Source organism: Rhinatrema bivittatum, chromosome 3 (genome assembly GCF_901001135.1).
Source record: "Rhinatrema bivittatum chromosome 3, aRhiBiv1.1, whole genome shotgun sequence".
Lineage (NCBI taxonomy): Eukaryota > Metazoa > Chordata > Amphibia > Gymnophiona > Rhinatrematidae > Rhinatrema > Rhinatrema bivittatum.
This window is the reverse complement of record NC_042617.1, coordinates 146,739,010-146,762,201: the sequence shown is the minus strand read 5'-3', so window position 1 is coordinate 146,762,201 and position 23,192 is coordinate 146,739,010. Positions and strand designations below refer to the sequence as shown.

Here is a 23,192-nt window from a genome sequence, read left to right as displayed (position 1 = left end):
ACTTTGTAAGTAAAGTGTCTGTAACGCTTTACTTACAAACAAAGCAATTTGAGAATTCAGATGTTGCTGTAGGGAGATGAATTATAATTGGATGAGGAGATCCAGTGTGTGTGAGAGAGAGAGAGACTGGCTATGTGAGAGTGAGTGGGTGTATGAAAGTGAGAGACTTTCAGAGAGACTGTGTCAGAGAGTCCCTGTGAGTGTCAGAGAGTGCCTGTGTGTCAGTGAGAGTGCCTGTTGGTGTGTGTGAGTGCCTGTTGGTGTGTGTGTGAGAGAGAATGCCTGTGTGTGCATGTGAGTGAGAGTGCCTGTTGGTGTGTGTGAGAGGTTAAAGATTTTGCACTGTCCTCCAATCTTCAAGAATCTCAGGGTAACTGTAAATCTAAAGTTCCCAGGTATGGAGAGTGGGAGATTTTTTGTATTCTTACTGGGTTTTATTTATTTATTTATACTTTATTTTCTTTGTATTCTACTTTTTCAGGCTCTTCAGAGCACTTTTAATCATTGGATGTGATGTGTCTGCTGTTTTGAAATAATGTATTGGTGTTTGGTAATTTTTTAAACATTTTTGCAATATATATTTAATTATTGGATGATCTATTCATCAGCTGATTAGACATTCTTTTTATTGGTATAGTTAATGTTTTATATTTCTTGTTTATATTCAATGTTTGCATTGCATACAGAGTTTGGCTTCTTGTGATTTCCAGTTCAGCTATTGCCTGCACCTTTCTATTTATATTTTATGGGTTCTTTATTCTGTATTTGGTGAGGGTTTGCATGTGTGACTGAGGTGAGGTATTCTGTTAGTCTGTAGTTTATATGTTTAGGGATTTACAACAGCCTGGCTTGTTCTCTTTTCCTAAAGGAGGTGTATTGGTGTTTAGGACCTGGTGTAATATTGGCAGCATTGCTTTTTCATAGGTAGAGTTGTTACTGTTTGAGTGCTGGCAATTATGATATGGAAGGCTTACTATATCAGTTTATTCCTGGCTTTCTGTGGTCCAAGTCCACAGCCAGTGCACTTTACCATTTATATATTTTATTTTATTTAATAGAATGTATAAACCACCTTCCTAATTTAAATTCAAAACTCCAAAGCAGTGTACAAACAAAGTAAAATCAAACAGACAGTAAAATATAGGCCTAATACCATGTGAAATTACTATGAAAAAGGCTGTTTATTAAGCCTGTTAAACTACTATTATTAAGAGTCTTTATTGCAGTACAAGTAAATATAATATACATGTTCAGATTGTACTTTGAATGTCCCGTTTTCATATAAAATCTCACTTTTTAGGTTGGGGAAGTGGTTAATAAATTTAAAAATGGAAAAAAAATTATAGTTTTTGTGTGGCGAGGGGAGGAAAGGGGGAACGAAAGACTATAAGGCTCATCTAGGGCACCAGCCCTAAGAGAGTGCGCTCCCCACACAGACTCCCTCCATCCACCGGCCTCCCACATCCCCAGGGGACAAAAGTGGGAGGCAAGGGAGAAGGAGTGAAGGAGTTGTTTAGTGGTTAGAGCAGAATGCTGCGTACCAGGTTTCAAATCCCACTGCTGCTACTTGTGACCTTTGGCAAGTCATTTTACCCTCCGTTGACTTAAGGTACACACGGGGACGGTAACTTTGAAACCATCCGCAAGGGCGTACATATACACACGTATGCCAGCTCATGCCAAAGGACAAAGCTACCCGGCACGCACAAATGTACACCCGATTTTATAACATGTGTGCGCTGCCGCGCGCACATGTTATAAAATCCGGGGTCGGCGAGGGCAAGGGGGTGCACACATGTGCACCTTGCGCGCGCCAAGCCCTAGGGGAGGCCCGATAGCTTTCCCCGTTCCCTCCAAGGCCGCTCGGAAATCGGAGCGGCCTTGGAGGAAACTTTTTTTTTGTCCCCCCCCACCTTTCCCTCCCTTCCCCTATCTGACCCATCCCCCAGCCCTACCTAAATCCCCCCTACCTTATTTTGTTGAGTTACGCCTGCCTTAACTTGTGTGCGCTGGATGTCTGCCGGCGCGGCAGGCCCCAACACAGGCTGCTGTGTCGGGGCACTCGGCCACACCCCCGGACACGCGGTCCTGCCCACGGCCCCGCCCATTTTTGCGAGCCCTGGGACATATGCGTGTCCCGGGGCTTGCGCACGCGGGGGGGGGGGGGGGGGGGTTTAAGGGTTACGCGTAACTCTTTTAAAATCCGCCCCACAGTCTATCCTATGCTACTGCTGCTAGTAATAGCAGTGGCTGTTTTCTAAGTCAACTTAATTAATAGCAAACCAGATAACAGAGAACCAGGTAAGATCAGCAAATAATGTCCCTCCTACATCATTGTTTTGAGCACCACATAAGTGTCAGCAGCCTGGGTTTAGACATTAAAAAAATTGGTCACAATCTAGAAACATGGAGCAGATGAGGAGGTAGCTGCACACAGAGACAATGTGCACATTTTGTATCGCAGACCGCATTCAATGTTGATGATGATGATGATGATGATGATAGCTAGAAATAAAAGGTAATGCATTCACAGCCTCTAGCTCAGTGTTTCTGCCTGTCCAGGGAGTGACGGTGATTGCGGAAGGATGAGGAGGGAGCAAGACCTATCCTGATGTTGCACATACTGCACTGCACCCTGCACTACAGCCAGCAGAGATTTCTCCTATCCTGCCCTTCGCCAGCCCCACCCTGCAGACCTTTTTTTTTTCCCCAGTTGGCTCAGCCCTGAGGCCCATCTCGGAACCCGCATCAGCATCTGCTCTGCTCTGCTCTCAGGTCTCACCTCCTGTACAGAAGCCAGGAGCGGAAAGAGCCATCACAGGGACTGAGAGCGGAATAAGTCCGACCAGTCTCATGCAGGCTCATTAACATTCAGCTGCAGTTGTTCCCCTTACAAAGAACAAACTTGGAGACTGGCCCTCAACTGGAAAAAAACATCCAGGGGGCAGTGGTATTAATTATAGTAATACTGCTGGCTGATAAGGGGAATGGAGAGAAAGGGAAGAATGTCTTCTTTTTTTTTTTAATGAGGCGCTGGCTGCTGACCTGATAGGGGAAGGAAAGAGAGGGCTGAGGGGGGATATGATAGAGGTGTTTAAAATCATGAGAGGTCTAGAACGGGTAGATGTGACTCGGTTATTTACTCTTTCGGATAATAGAAGGATTAGGGGGCACTCCATGAAGTTAGCATGTGGCACATTTAAAACTAATCTGAGAAAGTTCTTTTTCACTCAATTCACAATTAAACTCTGGAATTTGTTGCCAGAGGATGTGGTTAGTGCAGTTAGTGAGGCTGGGTTTAAAAAAGGATTGGATAAGTTCTTGGAGGAGAAGTCCATTACCTGCTATTAATTAAGTTGACTTAGAAAATAGCCACTGCTATTACTAGCAACAGCAACATGGGATAGACTTAGTTTTTGGGTACTTAAACAGGTACCTGTAGCCTGGATTGGCCACTGTTGGAAACAGGATACTGGACTTGATGGACCCTTGATCTGACCCAGTATGGCATGTTCTTATGTTCTTATCTTTTTTTTTTTCAGTGATCAGCTGGTGGCTGGCTGGGAGGGAGAAGGAGGTAGGGTTTGGGTTTTTTTCTGAGGACAATACTGTTGACTTACTGGGAGAGGAGATAGGGAGAGAGGGTTTTTTTTTTTTTTTTAATAAGATCAACTTTAAAATAATAATGAAAAAAAAGACACAGATCAGCTGCAGGGCAGATCCATGAGATGAAAGACCTGGTGGGGGAGGGAGCATATCCTGGCATCTCGCTCTTTAATTTTGTGGGGGACCCCTCCATCACTACTCAACAGCGCTTCAACTGGTCCATGTACTTTAAGGAAGGTCAGTAGCGGTCTCTGGCATATAAAATGTTGGGGAAGTGTAGTCTAGAATTTCATTCCATACTTAGAATCGGACAAAAAAATGGTTGCTTTCCAACTTCTTTTTCTGTGAAAGAGGAGAGACGATGCATGTTCTGGTAAACAACAGGATGGGAATTAATGATTTTCTTTCATACAGGGCTTGACTCACACCCTGGCCTTTTGGTTGCTGAGAAAGTGACTAGCAGTATTCAACTCTTTCAGAATAGCAGCCGTCATAAAAAGGGATATGAAGGAGACTTTTGAGAGTGCTAGGCTGAAAAAAAAATGCATTTGGAGTGTGCAGGTGCAACCACTGTAAATGCTCCATTAACGCCCTCTTCTCTGCCTATGGGCCTGTCTGCACATGCACATGCACTCACGCACACACACACTTTATTTCTCTCCAGGAGCTCTTGGGCCTATATTTATTTACTGCTGCTTGATGTTGGAATATCTGCAGGCTGGAACACTGCTGCAGTGGAGGAGCTCCCATTATTGTCAGTGGCAGCAATTTTGATGCTCTCTTTTTTTCCCCTCAAAATGTATCTCCTGAGAAAACTGAGAAACCACCCTGGAGTAACACACACACACACACACACTCACACCCACCCACACACACCCACCCCTCTGCAGTAACAACTTGGCTCTCTAATCCAATCTGCTATATATAGGAACTTTCATTTTCAGTTTTTATTTTATTCTTCCTGTGAATTTCTCAGTGTTTATTACAACAGGAACAAAAATTGAAGAAATCGGTGGAAGAATAAATTAAAAACAAAGCAAAGGTCCCTAGTATACACAGCATTGCACAGCAGAGCTCATGCATGAAATAACAGACATGAGTAAACTAAGGTAATCATTATTAAGTCTGATCAAAAAGAAATACAAATGAAAAATTGAAATGCATTCATTTTACAGCTAGTCTTGTCGGGGTTGTATCTGGGTCTTGTTGGTCTGTTTGTTGGACAACTAAAGTATGTCTCTTCCTTTGACTTCCAGCTCTTCCTCCAGCAACCATCGCACGAGCTATATGGTGTGAATGAAAAAGACACATCTGTGTAATTGAGTTTTTCCATTTGTTGTATTATCTCATTCTTATCTTGCTACCTTTCCTATATACCCTTTTCTGTCCTTCTCCCTTACCTTCTTTGAAACAGTATGTATGAAGCAGTGGCTGCATGCTAGTGAAAGAGTGGTGCCCTACAGATCATTGACAAAGAGCATGATAGGCATGTCTGGTTTGTAAAAATGGTGCCTACTCTCCATGAGTTGATGGGTAGATGGTGGTAGTGAGGACAAAGTAATGTGAAGATAAGCATTTTGTAGGGCTCGTGGACCCTTGGACCGAGATGGAGTTGGGGCAACCTGCAGAGAGGAGCCCTATAGGTCCCCACTGTTGGCAGATGAGGCAGAGGCTCAACTGGAGCTTCGCCTTTACCAGCCCACGTTCCCCTTAGATTGAGCCGTTGGGTGCCAGTGCTGGCAGGTCTTAGGTGGAGGCCTCTGCTGATGATTGAAAGGTCCATTGAGGTTGCTGGACTAGAGCAGATGTGGTATAGGCAAAGTCGAAGCAGGCTGAGGTCAAAGGCATTCAGGAAGGTCCAAGAAGCAGGCAATGGTAAGTGGCAGGTGGCATTCAGGAGGGACTAAGAATCAGGAGGCAATGATCAATACTGGGTATCCGTCGGAAGGGCAAGGCAGGACGGAAAGGCAGAACAGGAAGGCAAGGATCAAGACAGGCAAACAGGCGAGGACATGAAAAGGAAACAAAGACCTGCAGACACTAATGCTGGGACTGGAGAACAGTAAGAGGGACCATAAGAATTGGAGATGGAGATGTAGACAAGGACCAAAGTATGTGCACCCTAGAAGGAGTGGAGTCCAGCACTGTCAGTGGCATCCTGTCTTGTTGAGGCGCAGCTTCCTGCCACGCTGGAAGGAAGAGCAGTTTGGTGGCTTTGGGGAGTGACAGGGAGGACCAAACTGAAAGGTAACTGTGGCAGTTCGTGGAAGGAGCCCGCAGACCACCAAACACAACACATGTCATTTGCTAAATGAATTTTTATAAGATATTTAAAGTTCATTATTACTGTTAGTTTTGATTTCCAGATCTACATAGTCTTCTTTGGTCGTCCACTTGTAATTTTCCTACATCTTGCTTTGTTTCCTGTGGAGAAGTGGTGCAGAGGTGTGTTAGAGCATATTTAAATAAGGCAGTATGGTGGGTAAATTGTGGCTGAGTGCTTTTAATTCACATTGAAATCACAGCTTGATCATGCTGTGTGGGCTTCCTCTGCCCTCTGATGTCAGCAGTGCAACTTATCCTTTATTTTTGGATATGCAAATGAGGCTCATGCATATTATAATGAAAAAATGCAAAGGATTCGAGTCTGTACTTGTTTGCCCTTACTCCTCACAGTTGAGAATTTTTTTTTTTTTGGGGGGGGGGGAAGGGAGAGAGAAGAATATTAAAATAAATAAATCTCTTATGCTTAATTGTCAACCAATTTTCCGGTATAAAAAATATACAAAAGCCCCTTAGGTTAAATGCTCAAGCATCAATTGTGTATAATTAAAAAGGTCTGGCTTTAATTCTTGAATCATGCTGTCATCCTTTAAACGGCTTTATGCACTTTACACCTAAATATATCCATGGGACCTGCTTTAACTCTATGTCGTGGATCCCCTTCCATGGGTCAGCGTGTTTCAGAGACTAGCGTGCTCATAAAGCCATCCAGTGGTGGTAATCATGTGAATCTGTCTAGTTTTCACTATTCTAAAAGGAGCCCAAATGGCTCTGCAATCGAATATGTCAGAGATTAAACGTTGTGTTTGCCTCCTGGGCGATCATGTATCATCACATTTCTGGAATCTGGACTGCAGAAAGACTTCCAAAGGAAGAGGATGCCCTAGTTAATAATGGAGTAAACTGAGGCACGCGAGCAAAAGTGACATGTAGACAGTCATTGTGAAAGCCAGTGAAAGTGCAGGATATGATCTTCTGTCCTGGTTCTCCAGTTTCAGAGTAAGGTGCTTCACTGAGTGTCACCTCTCTCTCCCCTCTTGCAGATCAATATGGCCAGGGTTAGACCTTAAATTCTACGAGGTAGTTCAGACTGATACATGCAAGTACATCTGTGGACTGGCGTCCAGGGGTGCCAATACTTGTCAAATGTCAGAAACCAGGAAACCAACAAATCCCCCAAATCACAGCAATGCCTGCTTTTTGCAAGAATCACAACCTGAATGCAATCTACATGAATACGTGGTAACCAGAGATTTTGTATGGACTCCATCCATGGTGTCACGGATGCCCCTGAGATTTTCAGGATTATATGCGGAACCTAAAAGGAGAGTACTGACTGACTACAGAAGGTGTTTGCTGGCTGCTCAGCTGCCCGGCAGCAGGGTATCATGGCCCACAGATTAGTAGATGCCTGAAACTGTGTAACTGAATATTAAGGTACAGTAAATCCTGTTAGGACGCTGCTAGGCACCTTGTATTTATATTGCTGTGTGATGTGCCTTGCTGGACCATAAAATCTGAAGCAGTTTCAGTTTCTCATGGTACGGATCTGATTGAGACTAACTTTCAGCATGTCTCCAGCTCCTGTCTAGTTTATGAATAAGTAGATCTGTATCTATCTGTGGATATAAACGTCAGAGGTGACCTTGTGTTTAGAACCAGGCTGACCGTGCAGTGGGGTGTCAAACGTAGAATTCCAATGCTCACTTTGTAATGCACTCAGACATGTCAGCTGTCCTTTATGCAAGGGTTTTTTTTTTTTTTTTTTAATACTCAGATTGGATGGGTTTGAGGAAGTCTAGAACCACATTGGTAGATTAACTGTGATGCTGGCAGGATGGTGTAATGATCCTGGCCTGTGAAATAGGGTATAAGAACTGTCACACTGAAACTGCACTGTCGCCAGAATATATTTATTCTGTGTATGTAGTATATAAGCAATAACACATGGCATGCTGATGCTCCTTATGACCTTGGCCAAGTCACTTCACTCTCTATTGCCTCAGGTACAGACTTAGGAATTCATTTAATAAGCATTTTTCCCTATAGATACAGAATGGGAAAAAGCCTTAGTAAATCAGGCCTTTAGATTGTAAGCCCTCTGGGGACAGGGAATAACTATTGTACCTAAATGTAACTCGCTTTGAGCTACCAATGAAAAAGCGCAAGCTAAATCGAACATAAATAGTCATTACACATCGCATATGTATTTGGCAAGGCGCAAGGCCCTTCTATTAGTCACCGTGGGGTCGATTTTCAGATTTGTTAGCCGTATAATTTTATCTAGCTGACTAGCAGGGTATATTTAGCAGTGCGTTGAGCTGCTGAATATACGTGGCTAATTTAAAGATAACTGGATAAACATATCTGGCTATCTTTAGGACAGGTCTGTGGCCCGACCAGAATTAACGCCTATCTTCAGCGTTAGCCAGATAATTTCCTCGAAAGCTTCCTGCCTGCCCCTGGAACGCCCCCCACTTATCTGGCTAAATTCGAGCCGGATGAATTTGGCCAGATAATTAGCTGAATATGCCGGTTTTACCATTTAGACAGATAACTTTTAAGTTATTTGTCTAAATGACTTTTGAATATCGACCAGAGAAACCGTAGGTTGAGATATCTTGTAAAGGAGCAAAGGAAAATATTTTGTAGCAGAGGGCTTCCCAAACCTGTCCTAGTGACCCCTCAGCCAATCGGATGTTCAGGATATATCCACATGAATATGCATGAGAGAATTAGCATATATTAGTCTCTAATGTATACAGATTTGAGATGGACCAGATGTGCTTTTGAGACCACACAAGTCTTGACAGTTCATATATTATATTATTTCTTTTGGGCCTTCAGAAGAATTTCTTATCAGTCACACACACATATTGTGTGTGTGACTGATAAGCTGTTTGGGGTTTTATAAGATATATTTAATGTCTTGCCATTAGTTAGTGCCTCTACAGGTATGCAAATAACCTCTAGAGAAACTAACCAATCAGCCAGTTGCAAGGTGCAATTTTTCCTAGACATGTCAGATATATATTAGCTTATACTGCATCTGCAGCATTGGCTGTCTCAGGCAATTAAATTATCACAATTCAGATGTCAAAACTTAGGCAGCTTCTCCTCCTTGCCCATTCAGTTGCTTTATCCTCCCACTCTTCCTCTCAGCTTCCTCTTGTTAACATATTCTAGCTTTCTCAAATTTATTTGTCTAATTAAAAACCCTCCTATTTGCTCTTACAGACATTTACGGCCTGGTGCAACTCCCATCTCAGGAAGGCAGGCACACAGATTGAGAACATTGAAGATGATTTCCGAAATGGCCTTAAACTTATGCTTCTTCTGGAAGTCATTTCAGGTTTGTTAAGAAATTTCCTGTGTTTTACGGTTATTTGTACAGAAGTCCCTTACTGAGCCAGAGGTTAAGGGCGGATTATTCAGTATGATGTAAAACTGGATGGCTTGCAGACATGTTTATTGGTGTGCAAAAGAAGCTTCTGGAGTGATTTGATGCCATTATCATAAATGGTTTTTCCAGACTATACTAGTTTGTCTTATAGATTTGAAGTATGTGAAAGCTTATCTTTCAAGAGGTTGCCAGGTGACCCAAGTCAATGTTGCACTTTTGAATTTTAGCCTTTGATAGGGCTCTTGACTCTTCAGTGCTACATTGCGCTGAACAGTTTGATTTGGAGTCTCAAGAATGCTGTTTCATTGGGGACAAAATTTAAATTACTTTAACATAAGAATAGCTTTGTTTAATATGTAACATTAAAATTTAATTTTTCTAAATTTCCTGTATATTTTGGTATTAGGGTTGGCCCGGACAGACCTATCTTTTTAATGTTACTCTTCCAGCATAGTTTTAATTCTGAAATCAAAGGTTTCCTCTTGTCTGATCATGCATGAACATAGGGCCTATAGTATAGCACATACATTTAGGGTCATTTTTAGGGCTGTGCAAGCAATGCAGTCACACAGGGGCACTGCTGTTATAGGAGTGTCTCTGCTGCTTTAAAAGGTTGGTAGCATAGCACTCTGGGTTTGGAGATAGGTGGAGGACTCCTCTTCCCTCTCATTTAATCTTTTGGTAGCATGGAGCCTCCTGCCTGCGGCCCAGCCACTCAGATTGCCGCTGAGCCTAAGGCCAGTCCTGCATCCTAAGGTATCTAAATGCTAGGCTGATCTAGTGATTGCTATTTGGGAAGTGTATTGACATGCCTGCGTACCTAGAGCAAAGTCTCACTGCGTTGCTGCTTGTTTGCTACAGGGATCATTTCTGTGACACCGAAAGCAACCTATTCTCCATCTGTGTATGGTTTTCTGGTACACTAGTTCCATTACATTAAAGGCTGTGGAATTAGTGACTTCCACAGTAGACTGGCAACCCAGGGCCAACTAAATGTTTTTTCCCCCTAGATAATTTAGAAGTGATTGTCTCTTTTCACTATGTTCAAAACATAAGACTTTGTATACTTTGGAGTTTTTATGTCTCAGTTTTTTCTGTTTATTGAAAATACATATAAACAAAATTTGTGTATATCTGTCTGTTTGAATGTATGTGTGTATCTATCTATCTATATTTATTTATTTATTCTTATATACCGATATTCCTGTAAAGTATACAGATCATACCGGTTTATATATATATATATGTTTATACACACACACGCACACACACACATATACTTATATCAGGCCAACTTGTGGAGTCCTTAGATATCTTTAAGTGGGCTTATTCTAAGAAAACAGGAGAAACTGTGAAGAAAATACATACAGCAAATAAAATCATAAACAAAAAAATGTGGTGCTGCCTGAGGGTTAACTATGTACATTTTAGCAAGGAGCCAAGCTAGGATTCTTAGCTCTAACAAAACTTAGCACAATTTAAATTATCCTAAGAAACAACATAATTTGTTTTAAATTCTATTACTATTTCTGAGCATTACCTTGCAGGCTTTTTGTGAGTTTTCTTCCTGCTGGTATCATTCTGTCACTTCCCATTCCTGGTCCATCCTTATAACTGGCCTGTTTGAATAGGGAGAATGACTCAGTAATCCTATTGAGTCACAAATTTGCCCTTCTAGTGGTCGACTACCATGGTCCCAAGGATCATATCCTCCAGTTAGGAACATATACTTTCATGCAAGACTACATGAAAAAACTAAATGCATTCTTTAATTTGATGTTTACTGAGGAAGATGTTGGGGAGATACCCATGCCAGAAATGGTATTTAATGGTGATGATTCAGAGGAGCTGAAATGAATCGTGGTGAACCCGGAAGATGTAATAGGGCAAATTGACAATCTAAAGAATAGCAAATCACCTGGCCTAGATGGTATACACCCCAGAATTCTAAAAGAACTAAAAAATGAAATTGCAGACCTATTACTTGTAATTTGTAACCTATCATTAAAATCATCTATTGTACCTGAAGATTGGAGGTTGTCCAATGTAATCTTTAAAAAGGGCTCCAAGGGTGATCCAGGAGCTATAAACTCATGAGCCTAACATCAGTGCTGAGGAAAATGGTAGAAACTATTCTAAAGAACAAAATTACTGAATATATAGACATGGTTTAATAGAAGACAACCAAAGATGGATATACCCAAGGGAAGTCTTGCCACACCAATCTCCTATGTTTTTTTTGAAGGAGCTAATAAATGTGGATATTGGTGATCCGATGGATATAGTGTATCTGCATTTTCAGAAGATATTATTAGTAAAAAGGAGCTCAAATTTATTCCATACAAAACAGAAATTAACCTCCCTATGAAGTGGCAATACATAAATCTCCATAAATAAATATTGGAATGGTTTATTGCCCCCACCCCCCGGAACACTTCAAAAAGGCTGCTCACTACTCATTGAAATATTCACTAAAGTGGTTCCTTCACTTGAGATCACACTCATAGTAGGTGACTTTAATCTACATGTTGATAGATCAACCAAATCAACTGCCTGTGAAATCTTCTTAGAAATGATGGAAGCAATGGGATGGTCACCATTCATAACCAAACCCACACATAAAGCAGGTCACATTCTAGGTCTCATATTTGCCAATTGCAACAACTGTATGATAAATACCTCTCATACTCTACTGCCTTGGTCTGATCACTAACTACTAAAAGCAGACAGAACCTTCCTCAACCAAACTAAACAAAACACAAACAATAACCAGACATTCACCTTCAGGAAAAAGATAGAGCCAGATCTACTTGCAGAGTCATTAAAAAATAAGCTTATTTATTTTAATCACACCAACGCCTCCGCTTCATTTGAAGCATGTGATATCATGGTTAAAGATATAGCTGATGAACTAAGCCCAATACAAACAAAAACAATCCAACTTGATCACTATACTTCTAAGCAAAAGAAACCATGGTACAACGAGGAATTAAGATGCTCTAAACAATCACTGACAAAATCCGAAAAACATTGGCGGAAAAACCCGACTTCAGAATCACTTGGAAAATACAGATCACTCCTCTCTCAATTCCAGGTGCTAATCAAAAAAGCAAAAAAAGAATACCATGCCAAACATATTCATGGGGTGATGTTTAACTCTAAATTACATTTCAGTGTCGTTAAAAACCTAACCAAGGACCCATCAGCAACAACCACTCATCAAAGAATGCCTGCAACAAATATGCCGCTCATTTGGTAGAAAAAATATATAGACTAAAATCTCAATTCTCTACCTGCACACAACCATAGAAGAAGAAAAATACAAACCAGCCAAATGGATTGCTTTCGACAGAGTATCTAAATTACAAATCACTCAAATCATCACTAAAATAGAACCTGCAAATCACCCACTTGACCCCATTCCAGCTAGCTCCTTTAAACTAATAAATAGCACAATCACCCCAACAATCACATCCTTAATCAATCAATCACTCTCGAAAGGCTTAATCTCTGAAATGGCAAAACAAGCAGTGATAGTCTTATTTTTTAGAAAAGGTTTTAACTGTTCTATGAGTTGGGAAAATTATAGACCAAATTTCCAACCTGCCCTTTCAAACATTCTCGAGAAATCAGTAATATCACAACTAGAAGACTATCTAGATGACCAACACATTCTACATCCAAACCAATTTGGATTCAGGAAAAATCGCTCAACCGAGACTTTGCTTGTATCCTTAACGGACCCCATATTTCCTGGTACTACTTGACCTAACAGCAGCCTTTGATACCATTGACCATACCCTGCTATGCCAGCAGTTGAGAAAAATTGGAATTGACTGCAATGTAATGAAGTGGTTCTCCTCATTCTTATCAAAAAGGTCATTCCAAGTCAAACTTGGCAACCACTTGTCCGACATCATCCCAATTGATGCAGGTGTCCCCAGGGTTCAGCTCTCTCAGCACCTCTATTCAACGACTATATGGTTCCTCTATGTAAATGTCTAACCAATCTAGGAATCGCCTTCTACCTATACGTTGACAATATGCAATACTATATAAAATATAGTATATATTTTATATATAAAATAAATAAATAAATAAATATATACCATGCACTAAATCTTTTGAAAATGCAAATTACCTCTAGCGATACAAATAAAGGCTGTACAACATGAACTATCCAAACTTAAACTAACTCTAAACACTAATAAAACTGAAATCATTTTATTGAGAAGAAATCTATCTACAGTGACTTCTCAAACACTTGACATGGGTAACTTCAGCATTACATCCTCTGACCAAGTATGGAAGTTAGGTATACAGATTGATGAGAACCTAACAATGAAAAAGCACGTAAATAAATTAATCAAATCTGTTATGGCGACCGGCCATGGGTTCCGTGGCCGGTTCCCCTTACCTCCTCTCCACGGCCCTGTTGACTTCCCTCGGCCGCGCGGCACGGTGGGGACGCCGTCACCACCCACTTCCAGGCCCTATCTTGTGCCCCATTCAACGCCGCCAAGTTCCCTTCTCATCGGGGACTTCCCTAGCGTGCACCTCTCCCCGAGATTTAAAGGGGCCGCGGCGTGCTAGGGCTGCCGGGCTTCCCCAGATGACGTCATCCTCACAGCCCTATTTAAGGCAAGCTCTGACAGCCAGAGCTTGCCTTTGCAACTGGTTCCCTCCTTAGTTGCCTTGGCTCCCTTCAAACTGTTTCCAGATTCTAGTGGCTACTTCCTAGCCTGACCACTGCCTGAACTCGACCTCTGCCTGTTTTTCGACCACGCCTGACCGCTGCCTGAACTCGACCTCTGCCTATTCTTCGACCATGCCTGACCGCTGCCTGAACCCGACCTTTGCCTGTTTACCGACCACGCCTGACCGCCGCCTGGAACCTGACCTCTGCCTGTTTGACTATCCACAGACTGACCAATGGTACTGACCCCTGCTTTGGCTGACTATGCTATCCTTGACTCTGGCCTTGATCCTCGCTCTACACTCCTGGACTCCCTGACCTGAACATCGACCGCACACCCTTGTTCATGGTGGGCATACCCCTGAACTTTATCTCTCAGGGATCCTGCGAGGCCCACCTAAGATCAGGCGGCCCAGGTAACCAAGGGCTCAACCTGAAGGAACCCCGGGTTGCTATTGGTGAAGCTCCCACTAGCCTCTGTCTCCTCTTGTGCTCCACCTCCTGGCGCTCTCTGGGTCCGACCAGGGAGCCTACCAATCCTGCACCAGGCTAAGGGTTCACCTCTAGCGCAACAAAATCAGGATATTCAAAACTGTGCTTACTACATAGACTGAAATCATTGCTGACTCATGCAGACTTTCGCACAGTCCTACAGATCCTCATCTTTTTAAACTTAGTCTACTGTAACTCACTTCTACTCAGAGTTCCCAATTGTCTTCTAAAAAAACTACAGCTATTACAAAATGCCACAGTTAGACTCTTAACCAATTCAAGGAAATTCGATCACATATCACATTCACTGATAGCTCTTCATTGGCTACCTGTACAAGCCTGCATCAACCTCAAAGTCTTAACAGTAATAGACTCTACCATCCATTCTAACAACTCTGGTTTGGTTGATGTAGCTCTGCAATCATACAGGCCACAGAGATCATTGAGATCTCAAAACAAAGGATTACTAGCTGTGCCATCATTACAGAATACTCACCTAACAAAAATAAGAGACTGCATGTTCTCAATAGCTGGCCCAATGCTATGGAAATCTCTACCCGAGAATCTAAGACTGACCCCAGAAACAAAGAAATTCAAACATGACCAAAAAACATGTTTATTTCAAAATGCCTATAACCTAATTCAAAATCACCTGAACACAGAGCATGCACCCTCAAGGACAATGTCATTAAGAACCTATCCTCTGATCTAAATACCTTATTCCAAGTACATGTCAGTCTTAATGTGTATGATTGACCTGATTAAGTCAATGTAATTGTCAATGTATATTATGTACGCCATTTTGTAAACCATTGTGATCTTTATTTGGAACAACGGTATATAAAATGGCTAAATAAATATATAAGATATTTGACAAAGTTGCTCTTTATTTATTTGTACATTCTTAAATTTCTTAATCATCTAATATAATTGCTCAGTGTGGATTACATAGTAACATACATAGTCATGAGAGACTCTTGAGAAAATTAAAAAGTCATGGGATAGGAGGCAATGTCCTATTGTGGATTGCAAACTGGTTAAAAGATAGAAAACAGTTTTCTCCATTGAAAATGTAAATAGTGGTAGCCCCAGGAATCTCTACTGGGACTGGTGCTTTTAAGATATTTTTTTCTAGCGTGTAGCCAGATGGACTCAGAGTCAGATTTCAAAGCTGATGTCATCCTATACATACTCCTGTAGTAAACTCTGGGGATTGCTGGACTTCTTGGAATATAAGAAATTCTACATTCTAAATTGAAGAAAAATTAAGCCCTGCTCTTCTGCGGTGATACCTAAAGGTCCCTCTCCCAGTTGAGAATCCCTGAGGCGATTTCTGAGATCCTTCAGAGGTGTGCCTTGGTCCGGTAGCTGGATCCCGGCATGGACTTTGCTGCTCAAGCAGCTGAAAGGCAGCAGGTGCAGGAAGCCGAGTGCGGCAGTGACGGCCAAAGCCCTCTCCCCCTGCAGCTGGAGACCGTCTCTGTACTCAGCTGGCAAGTGCTGAGTCCAGGTAAGTTAAAAATAAATAAATAAATAAATTTACTGATCCAGAGATGATTGGAGGGAGGAAGTTTCGGTAGGTTTCTTCCGGTCTCTGTGCTCAGCGCACTGTACCAGCGTCATTCCCGCTACTGTGGGGGAAAGGGGAATTGGGCATCCGAGCGGGTTGAGCAGCCTCCAGTGGGATAGGGCACGCTTTAGGAACACCGCATGGTCGGCCTCATCAGCGCCATCTTGCGCTCGTTTCTGTGAGTGCAGTTCGGCCCTATGTAGGACATTGGTACGTGCAGTGCGTCGGCTCTGTGCATGCGCTGTGTGTGTAACATCAGCATGTATTTATACGTACAATGTTGTAAGTGTATACAGGAAAAGCTGAGCGCATGGACCGAGCGTGCGCCTCACCGCTTGAAACTCACAGTTACCACTGCCATTGGTGCCGGCAACCAAGAAACCTAAGCGGCTTGCTGTCTGCACTGCTTTTCATATTAGGGCTTCACAGCCTGACCTGAATTCCATCTTATATCAGCACTGCGAGGAAGCCCAAGGAGACTTGGCTTCCTCAGACTTTGCTAAACCTGGCTCCTCCCATTCAGATGATGGGTTAGTCATGGCCTTAACTGGAAGTACTCCGGACCTGAGTACCCCCTTGTCTGGGTCGTCTGTGGGAGAGGGAAACCCAGCTGGATCCACCCAAGTTCCCCCTGGACTATGTATGGACCCGGTGGAATTCTTGGGTGGAATTTTTCCAGGGGCTACAAACCTTTGAACAGGTGCATTCTACTACCTCACTTGCTCCAGTTCGAATGGAACCCTAGCTGGTAACCTCTCCCTCTCCTCTTTCTATCGGCAGACTTTGAGGCATGCCTCGCCTGACCAAGGGAATCCCTAGTAGGGACCCTGATGGCACAGACGAAGAGGAGAATCCAGATCCCTTGGATGAAGGGGAAATTCCCCCGGGTTGCAACTGTATCGAACCATGTTATGGTTCTTTCATAAAGACAAATTGCTGGCCCTGGTTTCCCAGGCCCTGAAGATGCTGGGAGTTCCTGGGGCGGACTTTATGATGATAACAAAGAAGAATCCCATTCTGATTTCCCTGTGGAAAACCTTTTGCTACTTTCCAGTACTGGAAGCCATCCAGGAGCTGATTGACCTGAAATGGGATGCCCCAGAAGCAAGTTTTAAAGGGGGCCCGAATGGTAGAGACTCTATACTTGTTGGATCCCAGCAGTGAGAGAGAGTTTGCATTTCCCTAAAGTGGATGCACTAGTCTGCGCCATCTCTAAGCACACAATTATCCCAGTGGAGGGAGGAACGGCCTTAAAAGGATTCATACAATAGAAGGATGGAGTCCATCCTTAAACAAGCCTTTGATGCAGTAGCAATGACATTACAGATTGCTTCTTATTGTGTCCTGGCAGCTTGTTCATGCCTACTTCTCTCACAGGAGGTGGATGTTGCTGGGGTGAATCCCAGAGTGGTTATGGAACCCGCCGCTGCCTTTTTAGCAGACACGGGCTCCGATTTAGTCTGTACTTCAACCAGAGGAGTGGCCTCAGTGGTAGCAGCCAGAAGACAGCTATGGTTGTGGAATTGGTCAGCCGACGCAACCTCCAAGGCTAACCTTACAAAGTTGCCCTTTAAAGGACAAATTGGAAAAACTGGCCAGTAAATGGCGCAAATCCCCTGTCCCCTGGCTACAGGAAGATAAGAGGAAGCAGCTGCAGTGCCCATTGTCTATGAGGGACCGGTCCAGGGGCTCCCAACGTTTCCGCCCCCTACAGAAACTTGACATTTCAGAGGTCTCGACCCTTTGGGAGATCTCAGTTCCATTCATAGTCAGCAGCCCCAGAGAGGGACAGGTTCGGGTACAGGATCATCCCAAACTTCATGAGAGGCTTCTAGGAAAACTTCATGAGAGGTTTCTAGGAAAAATAAAAAGTCATGGGATAGGTGGCGATGTCCTTTCGTGGATTGCAAACTGGCTAAAAGACAGGAAACAGAGAGTAGGATTAAATGGACAATTTTCTCAGTGGAAGGGAGTGGGCAGTGGAGTGCCTCAGAGATCTGTATTGGGACCCTTACTTTTCAATATATTTATAAATGATCTGGAAAGAAATACGACGAGTGAGATAATCACATTTGCAGATGATACAAAATTGTTCAGAGTAGTTAAATCACAAGCAGATTGTGATAAATTGCAGGAAGACCTTGTGAGACTGGAAAATTGGGCATCAAAATGGCAGATAAAATTTAATGTGGATAAGTGCAAGGTGATACATATAGGGAAAAATAACCCATGCTATAGTTACACAATGTTAGGTTCCATATTAGGTGCTACAACCCAAGAAAGAGATCTAGGTGTCATAGTGGATAACACATTGAAATCGTCGGTTCAGTGTGCTGCGGCAGTCTAAAAAGCAAACAGAATGTTGGGAATTATTAGAAAGGGAATGGTGAATAAAATGGAAAATGTCATAATGCCTCTGTATCGCTCCATGGTGAGACCGCACCTTGAATACTGTGTACAATTCTGGTCGCCACATCTCAAAAAAGATATAATTGCAATGGAGAAGGTACAGAGAAGGGCGACCAAAATGATAAGGGGAATGGAACAGCTCCCTTATGAGGAAAGACTAAAGAGGTTAGGACTTTTCATCTTGGAGAAGAGACGGCTGGGGGGGGGGGGATATGATAGAGGTATTTAAAATCATGAGAGATCTAGAACGGGTAGATGTGAATCGTTTTTTTACTCTTTCGGATAATAGAAAGACTAGGGGGCACTCCATGAAGTTAGCATGTGGCACATTTAAAACTAATCGGAGAAAGTTCTTTTTTACTCAACGCACAATTAAACTCTGGAATTTGTTGCCAGATGATGTGGTTAATGCAGTTAGTATAGCTGTGTTTAAAAAAAGATTGGATAAGGTTTTGGAGGAGAAGTTCATTACCTGCTATTAATTAAGTTGACTTAGAAAATAGCCACTGCTATTACTAGCAACGGTAACATGGAATAGACTTCGTTTTTGGGTACTTGCCAGGTTCTTATGGCCTGGATTGGCCACTGTTGGAAACAGGATGCTGGGCTTGATGGACCCTTGGTCTGACCCAGTATGGCATGTTCTTATGTTCTTATGTTTCCAATGAAATTTGGCTGATTAATTTTCGGAAAGAGGAGATAGGGGGTCGATTGTCTCTCTTTTACCAACGGTGGGTCGAGATCACTTCAGACAAATGGGTACTGGAGGTCATATGAGAAGGATATGCACTGGAATTTCGGAGCAGTCCTCGGGACATATTCATGATGTCTCCTTGCCACTCCCAGAACAAAATGCAGGCAATGGAGACTACTCTTTTAAGGCTCCTCAGGATGAGGGATGTAATCCCAGTACCTATACCCAGGAAAATACGGGGTGTTATTCTATTTCATCATACCCAAGAAGGAAGGTTCTTTTCACCCCATCCTGGACCTCAAGAGTGTCAACCGCCACCTACAAGTGAGTCATTTCTGCATGGAAACCTTACGCTCTGTAATAATGGCCATACAACTGGGAGAGTTCCTAACCTCCCTGGATCTATCGAAGACCTACCTACATTTTCCAGTCCATGAAGAGCACCAATGCTTCCTATGCTTTGTGGTACTGGGGAGCCATTATCAGTTCCAGGCATACCCTTTGGGCTAGCCACTGCCCCCGAAACATTCTCCAAGATCATGGTGGTCGTGAGAAGAGAAGGAATCCTGGTACACCGGTACTTGGACGACTGGTTGATCCAGGCCAAGTTCGTGGAAGAGAGCTTCCAGGTGACCATCAGAGTGACTTCCTTGCTTCAAGAACTCATTTGGGTAATAAATCTGCACAAGAGCAGTCTCAAGCCTTCCCAGTCCTTAGAGTATCTGGGAGTCTGATTCGACACCAGGCAGGGCAAAGTCTTCCTTCCGACCACACGGATATGGAAGTTGATGTCCCAGGTGCATCAGTTGATGAACACAACTATGTGGAGTTATCTCCAAGTTCTCGGTTTAATGGCAGCAACCTTGGAATTAGTGCCATGGGTGAGAGCACACAGGCGCCCACTTCAATGCTTGCTGCTGTCACATTGGAACCTGCAGTCTCAAGACTATTTGAATCGCCTCCACTTACCAATGGGAGTCTGCTCTCGCCTCCAGTGGCAGTTGCAGAAGGCTCATCTGAGCAGGGGTATATCCCTGTCCTCCCCGAACTGGCTGGTTCTCACAACAGATGCGAGTCTGAGGGGCTGGGAAGCTCACTGTCAGGATCTCATGGCCCATAAGATCATAAGAAATTGCCATACTAGGTCAGACCAAGGGTCCATCAAGCCCAGCATCCTGTTTCCAACAGTGGCCATCCTGTTTCCAACAGTGGCCAATCCAGGCTACAAGTACCTGGCAAGTACCCAATCACTAAGTAGATCCCATACTACCAATACCAATAATAGCAGTGGCTATTCTCTAAGACAACTTAATAGCAGTTCGCCTCGAACCGTGTATGAACAACTTCAAAAAGAAATTGAAAACATGGTTGTTCAAACAAGCCTACCCAGAATAAAAAGCCTACACCGTCTCCAAAAATAGACCTCCTTGCGTCTATTCTCTCTTCCTCATATTGAGGAACCATATTTTTGTTATCCTCTCTCCTCTTCACACTGAGGAACCATGTTAATGTTAATGTTACCGTTATTTCTCTTCTCTTCTACTTCTTGTTACCCTCCTCCCAGTTTGATTCCCCTGTTAAAATGTAATTTCCAAGTTTAACCAGTTTTGCTGTAAACCGGCATGATGTCCACAACTAATGCCGGTATATAAAAATGTTTAAATAAAATAAATAAAATAATGAACTTCTCCTCCAAGAACTTAGCCAAACCTTTTTTAAACCCAGCCTCATTGTTGTGGGAACGCGGGTAGTGGACCTATCTCTGGTGATTTCGTGTACCCTTGGGCCACGATGCAGCCACAGAGGAGCTCCGGCAAGCGCCGAGGCAGGTGAAGAGTGTCCAAGTGTAGCCTGATGTTGCTGGAACCTTGGCCACAGTCGAACCTGTACGCAGCAAAGAGACCCAAACAACGCAGTGTTGGTCTCGAGAGTGGTCCTCTGACTACTTGAAAGCTCTTTCAGATCTGCCGCACCGGAGCAGTGACTGCGACAGGACAGACAGTGGTTGAAGGACGAAAACATCAATGAAGACGAAGACTTGAAGTGAGACAAGACTCTGGATACGAGGAGTGGAACGACATTCTGGATACATGGAGTAAGACGAGAGAAAGGAGATTCTGGATACGTGGAGTAAAATGAGACTCTGGTCATGTAGAGAAAGAAACTCAGGAAGGCCATGAGTTGCTTGAAGAGTACTGAGTCGGTACTGCACATCACGCGCCCTACACAACCTAGTCAGACTGGTCCCGGACCAAGCAGGCAGTGTGTCCTACACAGCCAGCTAGGCTGATCGCAGACCACGCTAGTGGTTCCCCACTCGAGTTGCTTGCAGAATGCTGAGTCAGTACTACACATCACACTCCCTACTCAGCCATTGAAGACAGGTCACGGACCATGCTGGTGGTTCCCCACACAGGATGAAAGGAAGATGAAGTGAAGACTCTGACGAAGCCTGAACTGAGCGCACCCTGCACAGCCAATCAAGGCCAAACAAGCACCATGCCGGAACGGAATGGAGAATAGAGTTCATTCATGGAGTAGAGGCAAGTTGAAGACTCTGAGGATCCAGACAGGGTTGAATATTCGAGGGAATGCCTCGGCAACAAAGTCAGGATAAGGAAGATAAAAGCTGGAACCTCTTGGAGACTTGCATTGCCATGAAGAAGGAAAGTCATCTGAAGAAAAGAGACATCTAGACGAGAAGACATCTGAAGGACGAACATCAGGAACATCTGGATCACAGATGCTGACGAGACGAGAGACCAGGAGAAGACGAAGACACGGGATCCCACATAGAACGAAGTGCCTTGAGAAGCTGGGCTGGAAGGCTCATCTGCATACTGCTCCCAGCATCCCCTGGGAGAGGAGTCCAGAGGTCACTGCGAGCGATCCAAGGATTGAATTCCACAGCCCCAGCTTCCATTACTCCAGCAAGCCTCATAGGAGGTGCTGCTCAGAATGGTACACCCCTTTTCCCGTCTCACTAACTTCTGGATTGAAATAGGGCCATCTAATGGAGAGTTAGATGGTCTCAAAAATGGTAAAAAGCAGAGAACTACACTTTTGTGCATATTAGAAGTCACTAAAAATATTGAAAAGTTTCATGAATAAAATCAGATGAGTGCAGGTTTCATCCAAGAATGACTGACTGATTTCAGTTTCATTACTATAATCTTGAGTTCATTCTGCATTGCCCTGATGAAGGCAGCCCAACTCTCCAATCAGACACAAATTTATTTGAGTTAGTTCAATAAAAAATTATTACTGAGAACAGTGTTTCTTTCCCAACCTTTTTCAAACCTGAGGCATATCTACATTAACAAAATTGTTGTGTGGCCTACCAGCCTCCAAGAAGCAGAGAGGGGACTCATATGGTCAAAAGAAGAGCTTAGGGAAGCCCTGAAATTCCCATCAGTCTCTCTTCCAAATGTTAAAGCAAAGGCAGAGAAGGGGCGGAGACACACATGAACCTGACACAGTGGATCAGCTCCCTTTTATATACAAGTGCAGGATCAGGGAGATGTTAGTGTGGTTGTGGGCAGTTAGCAAAACTACGGTAGTTACCTTGGCTGCTGCATGTCTGCCTGAGCTCCTTTACTGTTGCTGCTCCCCCAGTACTTGGAGTGAGTTCATATCTCAGTGCTAGATTTGCACTCTGTCCCCATCTCAGACAGCCTGGTGATAAGTGAGGGGCTGTAAGGATAGGTATGCCCTGCATGCTGCCCATTAATTATCACAGTCCGGATCTCATGCTATAGTAGCTAGGAAAAAGAGGCATGCATGATTACACATGTTCCCAGAAAGGAGCTTATATATATTTAAGAGCCACCACTAGTGTTTCTTGATGCTGAGAGGTGCTGCCTTGGATCTGAGAATCGGGTAATGGTGACTGCTCTGTGGCACATCTGATCAAGTCTGAAGGCACATCAGTGTGCAGTGGTATGCTGTATGGGAAACACTGCCCTAGAACTTGTTTGACCTTTATTTCTAACTGGTATATCGATAAGCAGAATATTTTGTGAGGATGGGGTTCTTATCC

The 23,192-nt window shown here is 43.3% G+C and overlaps 1 protein-coding gene across 2 annotated transcripts in view; it reads left to right on the top strand.

The window, feature by feature from the left end:
- The window catches only part of ACTN2 (actinin alpha 2), a 177,080-nt gene that overhangs the window by 34,030 nt on the left and 119,858 nt on the right, over window positions 1-23,192 (top strand). For both annotated transcript variants that reach the window (XM_029593816.1, XM_029593817.1), the window contains exon 2: window positions 9,127-9,241. In XM_029593816.1, coding sequence (XP_029449676.1) covers window positions 9,127-9,241 — 115 coding nt within the window. The remainder of the gene's footprint in view (window positions 1-9,126; window positions 9,242-23,192) is intronic.